Source organism: Leptidea sinapis, chromosome 22 (assembly GCF_905404315.1).
Source record: "Leptidea sinapis chromosome 22, ilLepSina1.1, whole genome shotgun sequence".
NCBI classification, from domain to species: Eukaryota; Metazoa; Arthropoda; class Insecta; order Lepidoptera; family Pieridae; genus Leptidea; species Leptidea sinapis.
In genome coordinates, this window is record NC_066286.1 from 3101330 (window position 1) to 3116082 (window position 14753).

The 14753-nt window shown below is 32.9% G+C and overlaps 1 protein-coding gene across 2 annotated transcripts in view; it reads right to left on the bottom strand.

Moving 5' to 3' along the window:
- Nucleotides 1-14753, bottom strand: part of LOC126970975 (RNA-binding protein fusilli) — a 131819-nt gene that overhangs the window by 34396 nt on the left and 82670 nt on the right. For both annotated transcript variants that reach the window (XM_050817135.1, XM_050817134.1), the window contains exons 5-6: nt 11931-12020; nt 10848-10902 (exon numbers count right to left, since the gene is read on the bottom strand). In XM_050817135.1, the coding sequence (XP_050673092.1) occupies nt 10848-10902; nt 11931-12020 (145 nt within the window). The remainder of the gene's footprint in view (nt 1-10847; nt 10903-11930; nt 12021-14753) is intronic.

Consider the following 14753-nt stretch of genomic DNA (forward strand, 5'->3'; position numbering starts at 1 on the left):
AAATACTCAAACGGTTGGACTTGTTTGAGTAAATCAAAAAAATAATGTCAACAGATTTATTAGTAGATATTATTGGTACTGCCCTATTAGGCTAACCCAGAAATTACATCAAAGCATTGTCCTCGAATTGTTTGGAAGTTCTACTATAGAAAAAAAAATCATTTGGACAATTATAAAATTATTATGGTTCGCATTTAAAATTTACAACAAAAAATATTCCTATCATAATAGTAAAATTATTGTGTGTTCGCAAAAAAGTTACAATAACAAAGAAACTGAATAAAACGAGTCAAGGTTCTTATGATAATTTAGTAATTAAATGATAAAAATTATGGATTTTATGATTATGAATTACTTACATGCATATATTAGGTATCAGTAACACTATAATAGAGTATTTCAATATTTGATAGATTCGCACGGACCAAAAAAGGCGCCTTTTTCTGCTGTCAACAATGACATTGACGTGGCAACTGCTGTATCTATTCATTGCCGCATTTACTCAAGTTGTTTTAAATATTCTTGGTGAATAAGCAGCTATGTGAAACATTGGTTCAGTAAGGTTCGATTCGGACAGTGACAGTTGACACACGGCTAATGACAAAAGTGTTCTTACGTTGTCTTTAAGAACACATTTGACGTTCCACTATCAGAATGATATGCCCTTATTTGTGTGTAGACCGTGAAGCAGCAATGTGCATGTATTATTTTTTTTTGGTTTTAAAGAGCGCCGTAGCTAGAGAAATTACTGAACTAATGAGACAACATCAAAAGTTTCAAAGTGACGAGAGCAGTTGCATTGCCGTTAAGAATTTTGGGTTAAATAAAGAATGGGTGGCGTTACTTGGGTCATAATCATAGATATATATGTCCACATAGCTCGACCGACAGATGGCCGGATGGGCAGTTAAGTCCCTGAATGGCGACCACACACCGGAAAACGCAGTGTTGGTAGGCTGCCCACAAGATGGACCGACAATCTAGTCAAGATAGGCGGAATACGTTAGATGAGGGAACCGCAGGACCCCGTCGTGGACGTTATTTTGGAGAAATAATTTCAATATAATTTGTAAAAATACAAGTTGAATGATGTAAACGCTTCTTAACGCCTACTTAGAACTGTCAGCAATACGTGAGCGAAATAAGACACGTAATGTAACTGTTAGCTCATGTTACATAAAACAAATGTACTAGTGCTTGCTGATAATACGAGTTATTTCAATAATAATATATTAGTTGATGTTATTATAAAGTACCTAAGAGAGGAGACAAGCTTGTGAGTTATATTATGGTTAGAAGGCTTATTATAATCGTTATTATAAATAAATAATTAATATTCTTGATTTGTTTAGTTTATCTCGACTTGTTTGGTAGATTTTATTTATTTATTTAATTTCGTTAGATCATAGAATTGCTGTTTTTATATGTACACAACGATTTCACACATATTTTCGCATGCACATAACACATAATGAAGCTAGTAATCTAGCCTTTCACAGAACACTGGGTCCACGACAATTCGAGCAGCTCCGCGTTGCACGCGGTCAAATGCTTCGAGATGATACTGTGGCGTACTAGACCATAGAAAAATATTCCTTATGTGGCAGACTGCAACTTAAAGAGTGCTTGTCTATTGTCCGGCATTAAGTCTGAAATCAATAGAACGTACTTAACTTTGCTTAAACTTTAGTTACTGACCATGGTTGAGCTGATTGTAAATTATCTCAGCATAATCTTTGAATTCGTCTTTATACTCATTTTACAGATATAATTATGTTGAGCTTAAGATAAGACAGCCCAATGCAAAAGTTAAGTTCGCGTTATATCACAACTGAGTTTTACGTAAGTGGGGTCTAAGTTTTATATTTATTATTTTATGAAGATACTCGTAAAGGAAGAAACGAGCAAAACGTTCAACTGATGGTAATTGATACGCCCTTCGCTGAGGATTCTTGAAAAATCCAAAAATTCTGAGCGGCACTACAACTGCTCTCGTCATCTAGAGACATAAGATGTTAAGTCTCGTTTGCCCAGTAATTTTACTAGCTACGGCGCCCTTCAGACCGAAACAATAATGTTTACACATTACTGCTTTACGGCAGAAATAGGCGCCGTTGTGGTACCCATAATCTAGCTGGCAACAAAAGGGTTCACTATAGATTTCAGCCTAAGAAGACCAGTACTCTGATAGTAGGCAAGGCGCTAAGAGGAATTCATGTTCTTCTTAAAGAAAATATTATCATTGACCTGAAGGAAAGTTTCTAGAGAAGCACACTGTTAATGAATATCACACATCCAGATAGTGTGAACAAAGCTATAGACTTGTTATCTCAAATGTTTATTTAATTCAAAACTTGTTTATACTTTCGGGAATATGACAAGTTTTCGAACAGTAGTTGTAACAAACTTATCTCTAACCTTGACTGCTACGGACTCTTGTTTTTATAACAATTTTTACGACTCAGGGTTAATTTCAGTATTCGATTACTTAGAATCGAGATTCTATGTATTCTGTCTATCAATGAATCTGCATCTCAAAATGATGAGTAAAATGGAGGTCTACATATCAATTTTTGCCTTAAAACTAAACGGAGTTTTTCTTATAACCCTCACTTCTGTTAATTTAGTTAATTATACAAATTAAATTCTCGAACTCGAACGGTTGGCTCAGTTGGTAATCGCAGGTGCGAGTCCATTGTTCATTGATTTTGGTTACAAAAATTTGAATATGGTAACTATTTGAATACAAAATACTCTTATTTTATTGTATTTTAGTTTTATTTGATGGTTTCGTTTTCAATGCTCTAAATAATTTCATTTAAAATTATCATAATTTCCAAATCTAAATATAATAAAAAATATCTATCCCTTTCATACAAATACCAATTTAAGAATGCCGACTACTTTTTAGATATATTAAAAAAAAATATCAATATAAGGAACTATAACATCTATATATAAAAATGAATTGCTGTTCGTTAGTCTCGCTAAAACTCGAGAACGAATGGACCGATTTGGCTAATTTTGGTCTTGAATTATTTGTGGAAGTCCAGGGAAGGTTTAAAAGGTTTGAATAAACATGAAAATTCTCGGATTAAAATAAAAACAACAATTTTGATTTTCCTCGGAAGTGTTCCCTGTCGTTCAGAAATCAAATAAAAATAAAAGTTTAAAATGAACTAATTAGAATTTTTATATCTTTCTAAATTTCTAAGGTAATAAATAAACTTCCTTAAAACTTTTGATTGTTTTAAGTTTATTTTATACAAAAGTTTAGGTCTTTTATTTATTGATTGAGGCAGTATGAAGTCTGCCGGGTCAGCTAGTAAGTTATAAAAGCATGAAGTTGATTGAAATATCAATGTCGGAATTGACAATATAAGGTTGTGATTGAATATTTACACATACCTCTTTAGTGCTCTAAGTTTGGTCTTCCTTAACATAACATTGGCATACTTGTGGTATAACATCCACAGAAGTCACAGTAAGAATACCTCTTCAGTGCGGTTTTCAAGGAACTTTCTTCTACATACAAATATGGAATGAAAATCCCTGTGCGGTGTTTCCAGGACTACACGACATGGCATCCAAGGTTCCTGCGTTTCCTCTGGTTTTATAATGGTTGTGAAGTTGTAAAGGTTACTATAACATAAATGACTTTCTTAATGATACCGCAGATGGGGAATGGAGCGACGAAAATATAGGACAATACTTTGTAACCATATTTTTACCAAAAAAAAAAGCTCGCTGAGTTTGTTGCGTCCGTTTTTCTAAGGTCTGACCTATGACTTAGGCATTTGACCTTCATCTTTTGGAATGGTTGGTAGTTTTTTGACTTTCGATAAGTAATTTTATATCCTATTTTGAATAAAAATAAAGTAGCAGTAGGGAAGTAAAGTCCTCGTAAGGCGAGCACGTACCGGAAGACGCAGTGTTTGTAGGCCCCCACAAGATGGACCGACGATATGGTCAAGATTGCCGGAATACGTTGGATGAGGACAGCGCAAGACCGATCGTCGTGGATATCTTTGGTGGAGGTCTGTGTCCAGCAGTGACCGACTTCCGGCTGATGATGACGATAATGATGGATGTTTGTTTCCGAGTCATTGATGTTTATATGTATATATATATGTTTAAGAATGTATATCGTATTAAATATATCGTGTCTGTCTCCCATATATACTTGCTATTCTTAGTTTGTTATGTTTATCATTATTTTATTTCAGTGCCACGCGAAAGTGCACGTTTCACAAATTTCAAACCATTTATTGGAAATTTATATAGAACTGAACTAATGGGTGCTAATAGTGTTTTAGAAAGGATCTGCCGGGAGCACAATAATCTTTACAAAACTACTCGTGTTGACATCCACTCCTCCTCCCCTCAGGATTACAAAAAAATATTGCAGCAATTTATCAGTGCAGAAACCACATAACTTATAACAGATTTATAGCCAAAATTTAATTTTTAGTATTTTTTTTTCACTTGTTCACTTCTACATTATAATAATACAATATTTTTTCATTGTAAACTTGCAACCCCGCACTTGTGCAACTCAAAAATGCATGCTAGTTTGCCTGTAATTGGATTTACACCATAATTTATACTTATTTTGTTATTTTTATAAGCTAGTAATAGTGTATAATCTTTACATCATGTTAAACAGATTATTGTTTGGCGATTTGGTTGTTTACTGTTAGTTACCTATCGAACAAGAAAGAAACATTAAATTTTTTTATTTATAACCATCCCTTGTCCATTGAATGATATGATGAAGATTGATAGTGAATCCAAGAAGAAAAAATACACTATACGTGCCATTTAATAAGTTAGCTAGAGTTAAGGACTCCTTCATAGGTCTTGGTGTTCAATTTTTTTGACGGCCTGTATAGCCGAGTAGTTAGCGATCCTACCTACTAAGCTAGAGGTCCCGGGTTCGAATCACAGATGTTTGTTTCCGAGTCACAGATGTTTAAATGTATTTATGTATGTTTATAGGTATTTATCTAAAAGTAAGTATATTGTATTAAATATATCGTTGTCTTGTAACCCATAACACAGGCTATATTTATGCTTAAATTGGGGCAAGATAATTTGTGTAAAAAGTGTGTCAATATTATTATAAAAAAAATACATTAAAAATACCAGACAGGAGAATATACTAGAACTTACTGAGCACAAATTCGAGAAATATATAACTGACAAAGAAGTTTGACTATAATATAGTAGATTATATAGAGGATAATGATGCATGGCTCTTGTCTGGTTCTGCGGAGGCCATCTTAAATTGTTTAATATTATATTAAGTATGCTAAATTGTAATATGATTTAAAAGATGGGCTGGGAGTTTCTTATCAGTTCTTCTCTCCATTTCACAGCCCGTTTACGTACTGATGTAGTTTCCAGACGTTTACCAAGTATTGCTGCTATGTGTTATGTTATGGTAACTCTCTATGGTAAATAAATATATTTATATTCTATTGTTAAAGACCTCTCGCGCGTTTAGACACAGTAAACAGAAGGCATAAAACCTTGTCGAAATAATTACTATTTATTGTTGGTGTTGGTTAAATCGCTCATTGTTAGCTCAATCAAATAAATTAATTTCCGAGTTTAGAAATTATCGTCGCGGGATAGTTTTAAATATATTATTAACTAATTAGTCTATATATTATGAATAAACATTGCAACATTCACTTGAGTTATAGTACAGAACTCCTTATAGCCTAAACACATGGTCGGATTTGGTACGCCCGGGTCCGGGGGGCACCTCGCACCAATTGGTCCGGCGCCGTACTCGGTACACTAAAGACGGTAATAATCATACTTTTTTGCAATAGACAATCCAACATACCATCGAATATGGTCCGCTACTAGACCGCGTCCCATGGTTCGGCCGTACCAAATCCGATCATGTATTTAGGCTATTATGGAAAAGTACGATGTAAAATGTCCAACAACCAAGAATCTTGATGACTTCTGAAATGGTAGACATCTAAATTATTATTTTTACGTATGATTAAAAAACTCTCCCCATAATAGAACAGAGTTTTATAAGATAAAGATCAAAGACATAAATTACCATAAATTCTCAACTCTACATAATCATAGTTACCAAACGGATATTTGCAGAGCTAAGAGTCGTATCACAAACTAATTATCAAAAGCTATCAATTGCTCACCTTCTTATCAAGGCGACGGCGGCGGTAGTTGATAAAAGTCCGAAAACTGTCACAAAACAAACACTAATTCCTCAATAACACAGTTTATTTCACGAACGTCGCAAGACGTCCAACTCCGTCAAGGGTCGGGGTAAGAATGCGGCTTGTACGTAAATCGTGACATTTCTTCGTTGCGCTTGCGGCTTGAGTCGATCCCTTGTATTATGAAATGCTATTTTGTTTAGCGATAAGGATTGTATCGGGTGTGAACTTAGGCTGATAATGCACTATCGAAGTGATTTGTTATCAAATTAGTTCATCTTTAATCCCTGATTAATTGTGTGTTGGGGAGGTGAGTTAGAGTTTTTAGGCATTTTTCAGATGAATGTTTGGATTTGCATTTGCGTATTAAGAAATTAAAATATTTTCAAGAACTTTCTTATTCTATTTCTTCTTTTTAAAATGCCGCTCTTTTATTTCTTATAAAGGCTTGAAGAATGCAGACAAAACCCTCCCCGCATTGGGTCAGCAATGACTAGTTCCCAGTATGCAAACGACGTCACTATGACGTCACCAATACGACGCAGACGGTCTGTCCTCATCCCAACGTGTGGAGTATACTGGGGATTTTAACTAACCAAGGCAGAAATACAATCTTCACTTAACCGTCTTTTATTGGTGAATTATTTTAATATAAAAAGAGAACAATACATGATAAGAGAGGCATAAAAGCATTTATTTTCTCAAAATTGATTCTTCTCTAATATTTTTTAATTAAACCACACCCATGGCTTCACAAACAATTGGCGAAATAAAACAATTAAACTTATTTATACGTTACTCCTAAACAGCGGCTGGGGTTATTATAAAAGTTTGCTATAAGCATTTTTTTTATTCCTAGTGTTGTAACAATGAAAACCACTATTTATAGCAAAGAGGTAAGGATTTGTGATCGTATATTCAATTTTTATAATTGACCATGAACAGTCAGTATACCTCTAGCGCTGTATAGCCAAATTGTCGCCTTTCATTAATTAGGCGCCATTTTAAATAATCATAGTGAGTGTCCAAATACTTACTATTTTTAATGAAAAATAATTATACTTTATCTTAATATGCTTATCCTTTAATTTACATTGGATGGTGATAACAACCTGAGATAGAATATGTGGATAGATAAGGATAGTCTTCAACATCGCGTATAATTTGATGATAAGTAATCGATAAAGGTATTAAGGAGGTTATATCATAAGAACTCAATAAAACTTACGTTAATCCCCAAAATAGATTTTAAATAACTTTTTAAGTCAATATTAAACTTTTTCTTCGCAATTATTAGGATACATATAGCATCCTTTTAGTCACGTATTCGCTCCTCTAGCAACAAAATTATTGCTACTTTATTTGAGTACTTAAGTTGTAGTACAAATTCCAATCCAATAAGTAATTTTAGCTGATCGTATTTGACTTTGTAAAATTATGCAATGTGAAATTATTAAACAAAATAATATCTTTTACCTCATCCTTCCTATGGAAGGGAGGAACCTTATGTAATAGGTTTCTAAAATTATGGTATATATTGCTTAAATATGGAGGACCAGTAATTACCTCCCCTTCTTATTTCAAACTACCTATGCAAGAACATTTATTGAAAATGTTACGAACACTAAAAATTGCTGTCTGTCTTATTTCTAGCATCTTCGTAATTATACTGATAATTTATGTAAATCTCATATTAATGAAGCTATTCGTTGACTTATTGTTGATTAACATTGACGCATTGGTAATTTTTCTGTCTCTTTTAATACCTTATATAAACTAGAGCTGTGCGTAAACTTTTATTTTCTAAAAATGTGAACGAAACTGGATATCGTAACACAGTACATAATAATGCACAATCTCATTTTCTAGAAACGAAACGTTGGGAGGAAAATTATTATTATTATTGGGATAAATACACTTTTTGTTTGGAATTGCGTAAACCTAATTAATATTATGTGTACTATGTGATCTTTAAAATATTTTTAATGTTTATAATATGTTATGATTAAAAATGGACGAAATATACAACTTTATTAATTTTCTGGTTGGAATGAAAAGATAAATTGATGTAGACACAGCATATAAGTTAACCCTATTAAAAAATTAAGTGCTGAAATAGCACAGTTAAACTACGTTAAATATTACCTATGCATCCGTAAATAAATAGTATACAAAACAAATCTTAATACAATGTGTACCCAGCTTAATTCTTTACGCGTGCGATAAGAAACGACAGATTAACGACAGAACCGCGCCACTCTTGTGGTACGGGGTAGTGCTACTTAATGACGGTGTCGAATGTCAAGTTGGGTGCCTTTTTTGCTGATTTCACAATAGCCTCATATTCTACATGTGTTTGTGTGCAAAAGATGGAATTATTACTTTTATTTTCTATTGCGTTTACATTATGAGTGTCTTGTATTTAAATATAAACCGATGATGTCATGACAATAAAAATTGCGACATATATGAGAGTATATGTCAAAACAATTAATTATTATTGATAATTGTTTTGACATATACTCTCATAATACGAGGTTAAAAGACTTTTGACAATAATAGTTTTTCCTTTAAATAAGGACTCTCTGGTCGAAATTAACCAATCAAAGACGAAAAACAGTGCTTCTTCTTGTACTTCTATCGTACCAAGTCGGTCAATATATTCAGTTCCACGGAAAACCGGGATAGGTTTGATAAGGGCAGCTTAGGACCTGCGTCGTGGAGATATTTTAGGGAGCCTTTGTCCAGCAGTGGAGTGATGAAGTAATAAAGATGAATGAACATCCGTCCGGCTGAAGTGATGAAGTAACAAATAATAAAAAATTGTGGCAGATTCCCAAATGGCCACCAAGCATATTAAAAACAGCTTTTCTACCATCACATTATCATGCTACCATCCACAATATTGATTCATAACCCACTTTACTGATAATTTATAAAAATATTGTATCACATTTAGTGGACTCTAGTATCCAATGACGTTCTTATGTATAAAACGTCATTGCTAGTATCTTATAAAATGATAAGTTACTTAGGAAATGTATTTACTTATTACCTTAATATATATAAATTACGTGACACGTTGTTTGTCCGCGATGGACTCCTAGACTAATGAACGGATTTATATGGGGATTACTCCATAGAGTGCAGTTTAGTCCAACTTGAGAGATAGGATAGTTTTTATTTCGATTTGGGAATCATAATTGTTTTTATTTCCAATATTTGTTTTGTATGGACATTTTTTCTGTAAGAGACTGTTAAATTTAGTGTATGACTGAACTTAAGCCATTGTAAATCAATGTTATGAGTTCAATAAACGTTTTGATTTTGATTGACAAATACATAAAAAACAGTGTTTTTTTTTTATTATCTACAGAACAACGTCTGTTGGGTCAGTTAGTAGTTTATAAGTTTCAATTTTGTCGATAGTATACAGTAATATGTAGTTAATTGGTACGGAACTTGTATTTCATCAGTCTTGTTTTGTAAATAGGTAAGTTCCGTTCTGCCACGACTATAATCTATGCAATTGGATTAAAATATCTGCTACAAGTAGATTATTACAATAAGGTGTGGTACTCATTAAAAATGATTGTTTTGATATATCGATAAATTATAACGCCTTATTATAATTGAATAGCAATTACGTTAGAAGGTTAAATGAATATGATCTGAAGGAGTAACGATTTTAGTTATAAAATTTAATTTATCGATTTTGTAAGAAAATCTTATTGACTTAATACAGCGTGTAATGGCAACACTAAATGAACGCAAGGGTAGAGTTACTTAACCATAATCATAAAAAAATGAGTTGCACTCCGGGAGTGTCTACAGAAGTGAAAACATGAACATTAACGTTGTTCATTTTTGAATATTTTGCTTTATATATCAGTATAAAAGTAAATGCTAGATTTATATGGTTAAATACAATATTCGCTATGGTACACAAAAATGACAATTTTTATCACATAAAGAAATTAACACTTTAGAACTATTACAATTATTTTACATTAAAAAGTTTATCTCTCAGAAAAATCAACCTTGATCCATAATTTCAAAGACCGTCTTACGAATTTTTAATCAGGTCACGTGTACTGACGCGAGTTTAATATTTTATACCCAAGCCAAGAAAAGTGCTCAATGCCGCTTAAAAAGTTTTTACTTCAAAAAAAAAATCAAAAATAAAAATTCACCTATATTAAAACAATTTTGCACAATATCATTTTGGAGCGCCCTGTAAAAAATATAGTAGCCGCGCGCTAGCGTAGTCACTGACACCTACTTCGTATCGTATTATGCGACCAAGTAAGGTTGATTAAAATTTTATATTTTAAACAACATATAATTTGTTTCTTTTATAATTTCAATTATTTATTTTAATTGTTAGATTTATTCTTTTATTACTACGCTGAGGTAAATTATATGTCTAGATAGAGCCTCTACGCATCACAACAGGCCAGGTTTATGCGCGAACACTAACACAAAGTGACATATAAACCGCGAGTGTAAGGCGTAGCTTGTCACACACACTAAAGAAATAAACCTGGCCTGTTTTCATCGGTTGTCTAGCAGTGAGAGGTTCTATCTGGACATATAAATTATCTAAGAAAAGAACATTAAATATAAATAAATAAATAAACTCACCAAATTCCTGTTTCTAACACCAAGTCTATAGTCTCTGGTAACTCTAGTCGGAAACCTGAAGCAAGAAATAAAAGTTATCATTGAAATATAACAGTAGAATAAAGTGATCAAAAGGTTTATAGATATTTTTGAAATATTAAAATTTTGTCGGATATCACACTAGAGTATACATCTGTGGCGCCACACAGCCGGGCCACAGATAAGGTGATTTCATTTATTTGATTAATATATTAATTTGATAAAAAAAATATTGAAGTAGGCGTTACTTGGCTAAGCCCATAATTATCCAAATGATTTGAGTTTTCTTTACTGTTAATTCGCCAATATTTGTCTTTAAACAATTCGACACGACGACGCCTCTACACGAGGCATCCTCAGGACGTCTTGTCTCGCCAAAATCTGGCACGAGACTGACTTTTGACACTTAAGAAAACTCAAATCATTTGGATATTAATTTGATCATATTTGCCGCAGCACATCAGACCCGTTACATAGTATGTACGTGTCTCTGGTCATTTGTGTGCATGTTTATGTACACCAGGGATCCCCAGAGTGGTCGCCATAATATTTTTAATAAATGGTATTATTATTATTATATATTCGAATATAAAAATATATGTACATATTTCTCCTAACATTAACTCCTTACAATTTGTTAAAAATTAAAACAAAATTTTAGGAACGATGCGGGACTCAAACGCGGGTTGAGTTATCAACTGTTAAGTAGATCCTGTAGATGAAGCCACAACCTGAGAGTTGAACAAAGCATACAAGATTTTATGACGATACGTCACTCGAACAATTTTGTTTTCAGTTTTATTTGTGTAATTAAATCCTTAGATCATTTGTACGCCTATATAGACTATGACAGCTGTGAAAACGTCAATAAAAAATTGAGTTTAGAGTTAGCCTCTATTTTGAGCAATTCACGCACACATATCGCGAGTGTAAGACGTAGCTTGTCACGCACACTAAACTAATATTCCTGGCCTGTTTTTATCGGTTGTTTAACAGCAAGAGACTCTATCTAGACGTATATATTACTACTAAGTTTAAACTCTACAAAATGTGAATAATAAATACCATCCGTAATTATCCTTTGTATGATACTTGTCATGTCATTCACCTCTGCCTCGTAGAAGTGATCACCTGCGTACGGAGCTATTCCTAAATCTGATCAACATATAGGAAACATATTGATTACAAATTCAAATATTTAAAATTACCTTATTGAACGAAAAGTAATGTCTTAGACTTGAGAAAAACGGGCGCAACAAACTCAGCGGGCATCGTCGTTTTTTTGGAGTTTACTCCTTAAGAATCGATTTTCATATAAGGCGCACGGTATGAGAACAATATGGAGAGTAAAACCTACTCATCAAATGGGATAGTAACGTTTTTGGTGCGTATCATTTCTCGCGCACTTTCTTTTCAGTTGTGTGTGTGTGTGTGTGTGGGTGTGTATATACGTGGTAGCTTACGCAAGTAGTATAATATACCTATTAGGGTGTGCCAAAATGTAACTGCCTTGATGGACCTTTTAAAACCTTTGAGTTCTTAACAGGAGTTGTGTTTGGGCATTTCCTGACATAATTTGAGCGTTAAGGATTTATTTTATTTTTTAATTATACGCTTTTATTAGCTTCTGCTGTATGTCTGTTTGTAACCGACTCCATTGGACTCGATTTTGTTTAGTACCTGTTCGAAGACAATCGTTCTTGAGGAGTAAACTCCAGTCGTGCGTCGAAGCTGACACACACTTTATTTTTAAATTCGCCACAAAACAATTTCGTGCAATAAATATTATTATTAAATATTCTAAGGTCGCTCCATTCCCAATCTGTGGTATCATTAAGAAAGTCTTTACGTTTTCCACACAAACATTGTTTAACAATTCTTTTCAACTTCGTAACGCATTTGTTGGACACATTCTGGAATCATATTGTAAAAGAATATAGGTACATCGCCAAACATAAATTACTAACTCCACTTAACTAGGCATAAAATACTTAGTCATTAAAATTGAAAATTAAAACGTTATGGGCTTGGTTCAACTAAGTGGTAATTTAAGTCAAAAATTATCAAATGCGCAGAACTATCCAATAGTTATTTATTGAACAAGAGAGCTAAGTTTGTATTTGTTGCGACTGCCGAGATTGGATCCCGAGCAAGCGAAGGATTCCGAAATTTAATCCTAGCCTAGCCTATTTGAGATATGTATGTTTGTAACAAAAAATAAAGAATTGCTTAAATCAGCTAATGATCTAAATCCGCGGAACCGACGTGATCCACAAAGACTACTTCTACATGATGTTCCAAAAATTACTAAATATAATAAAAGTTGTGTATGTAATTGTGTTCGTGTTTATAATAAGTTACCGAGTAGCATTAAAAATTTAAATTCTAGATTTTTTAAGAATATGTTATATAGTTGGCTAAATGCTCAATTTTTATAGTGTTAAGGAATTCAGGGATAAGAAATTCTGATATTAATAATTATATTAAGTTAAATATTTGCATGCTAGAATAGTGCTAGCAAAACATATAAGCTCATTATTATAATATTTTAACACCATTGTATTCTATGTTTTTTGCAAATAAATATATTATTATCATTAGGCTAGGTGAGGGATTTAAAGGCATAAGAGTTTGATAGAGGCACGAAGGAGGTATTATATATTTTTTTACTGGTCACTGGGAAAAGGGGACATAAATAAAAAGAAAAATGTAAAAAATAAACCCGCTTTCCGGAATTCTTTAATAAAAATAAGATATATGAAATTTAATAATATGTATAGTGATTTGTTAGTATGGATAAACTACATAGCGATTATTTTGAATTTAAAACGCTTGGAATAAGCATTTCTCAGTGCGACAAAGAATTAATGAATGAATGATTTATTTATTCAACAGAAGTTTTTAAATCAAAATATTTGAATCTTATTTAAATCATACGCATACCCTATTATCCAAATAGGTAAGATAAAAATAACTGCAATGACGTCAATTGGTCCATTAACTTAACATGAGCATACACATAAAGATGGCCTTCTAATAATATTATAAAATATTCCATAGACACGAATATTAATAACATTTCTAATATAGGCTCATTTTTTTGTAGAGATTTACCACGAGGTCAGCGCGTGTCGTTGGATCGCCAATGGATGACATGACCAAGAGAGTGCTTGATATTAACACCGGACCAAGAGGACGAGGAAGATCCCGACTAACATAGCAATCAGTATTATATACAAAGGACTTCAAACAGCCCAAATAGATCTGCAGACGACCCAGGACAGAACGTCCTGGCGATGATTGATAAGCAGAACCGACCTCAATTAAAATGGGATAGGATGAGTATAAAGAAGAAGAAGAACCATAGGTTATAAATCACGTAATATAATTACGGGTTACTTTCCGCAACTCAAATATTAAATTGCGCCAATTTTTTTCGAATACATCGTAATAGTGTTTAGTTGCGATTTTCATAGTTTCTAGTTTTTTACAGATTTTGTAGAGCCTTTAATTCAAGTTACACTGATTTTGTATGTACGAAGTGAGCTGTTTGTGCTGTAAATCAGGTTGTTACTTAAAAAAAAAACTATGATCACAGAAATCGTATCCTTTTTGATCTATGTAGTGGTTTTCATTGTTACACACAATAGAAATATAAATGAGGAATTTCTTATAACTAATTCTAGTAAAATTAGGTTTGAGAAAAAATGTATACAATTTCAAGATAAAGTTTTATGTTGTAGCTCTCAACTAGGTGTTGCTGCAGTTTTTCAACTTCTATACCGTCCAACTAATCACCTTGAAAATTGCTATTTACCTATTTATGTATATTATTTCTAGAGCAAGCGTTATCCTCATCCAATCTGTGTATCTTTAGATGTTTGTCTA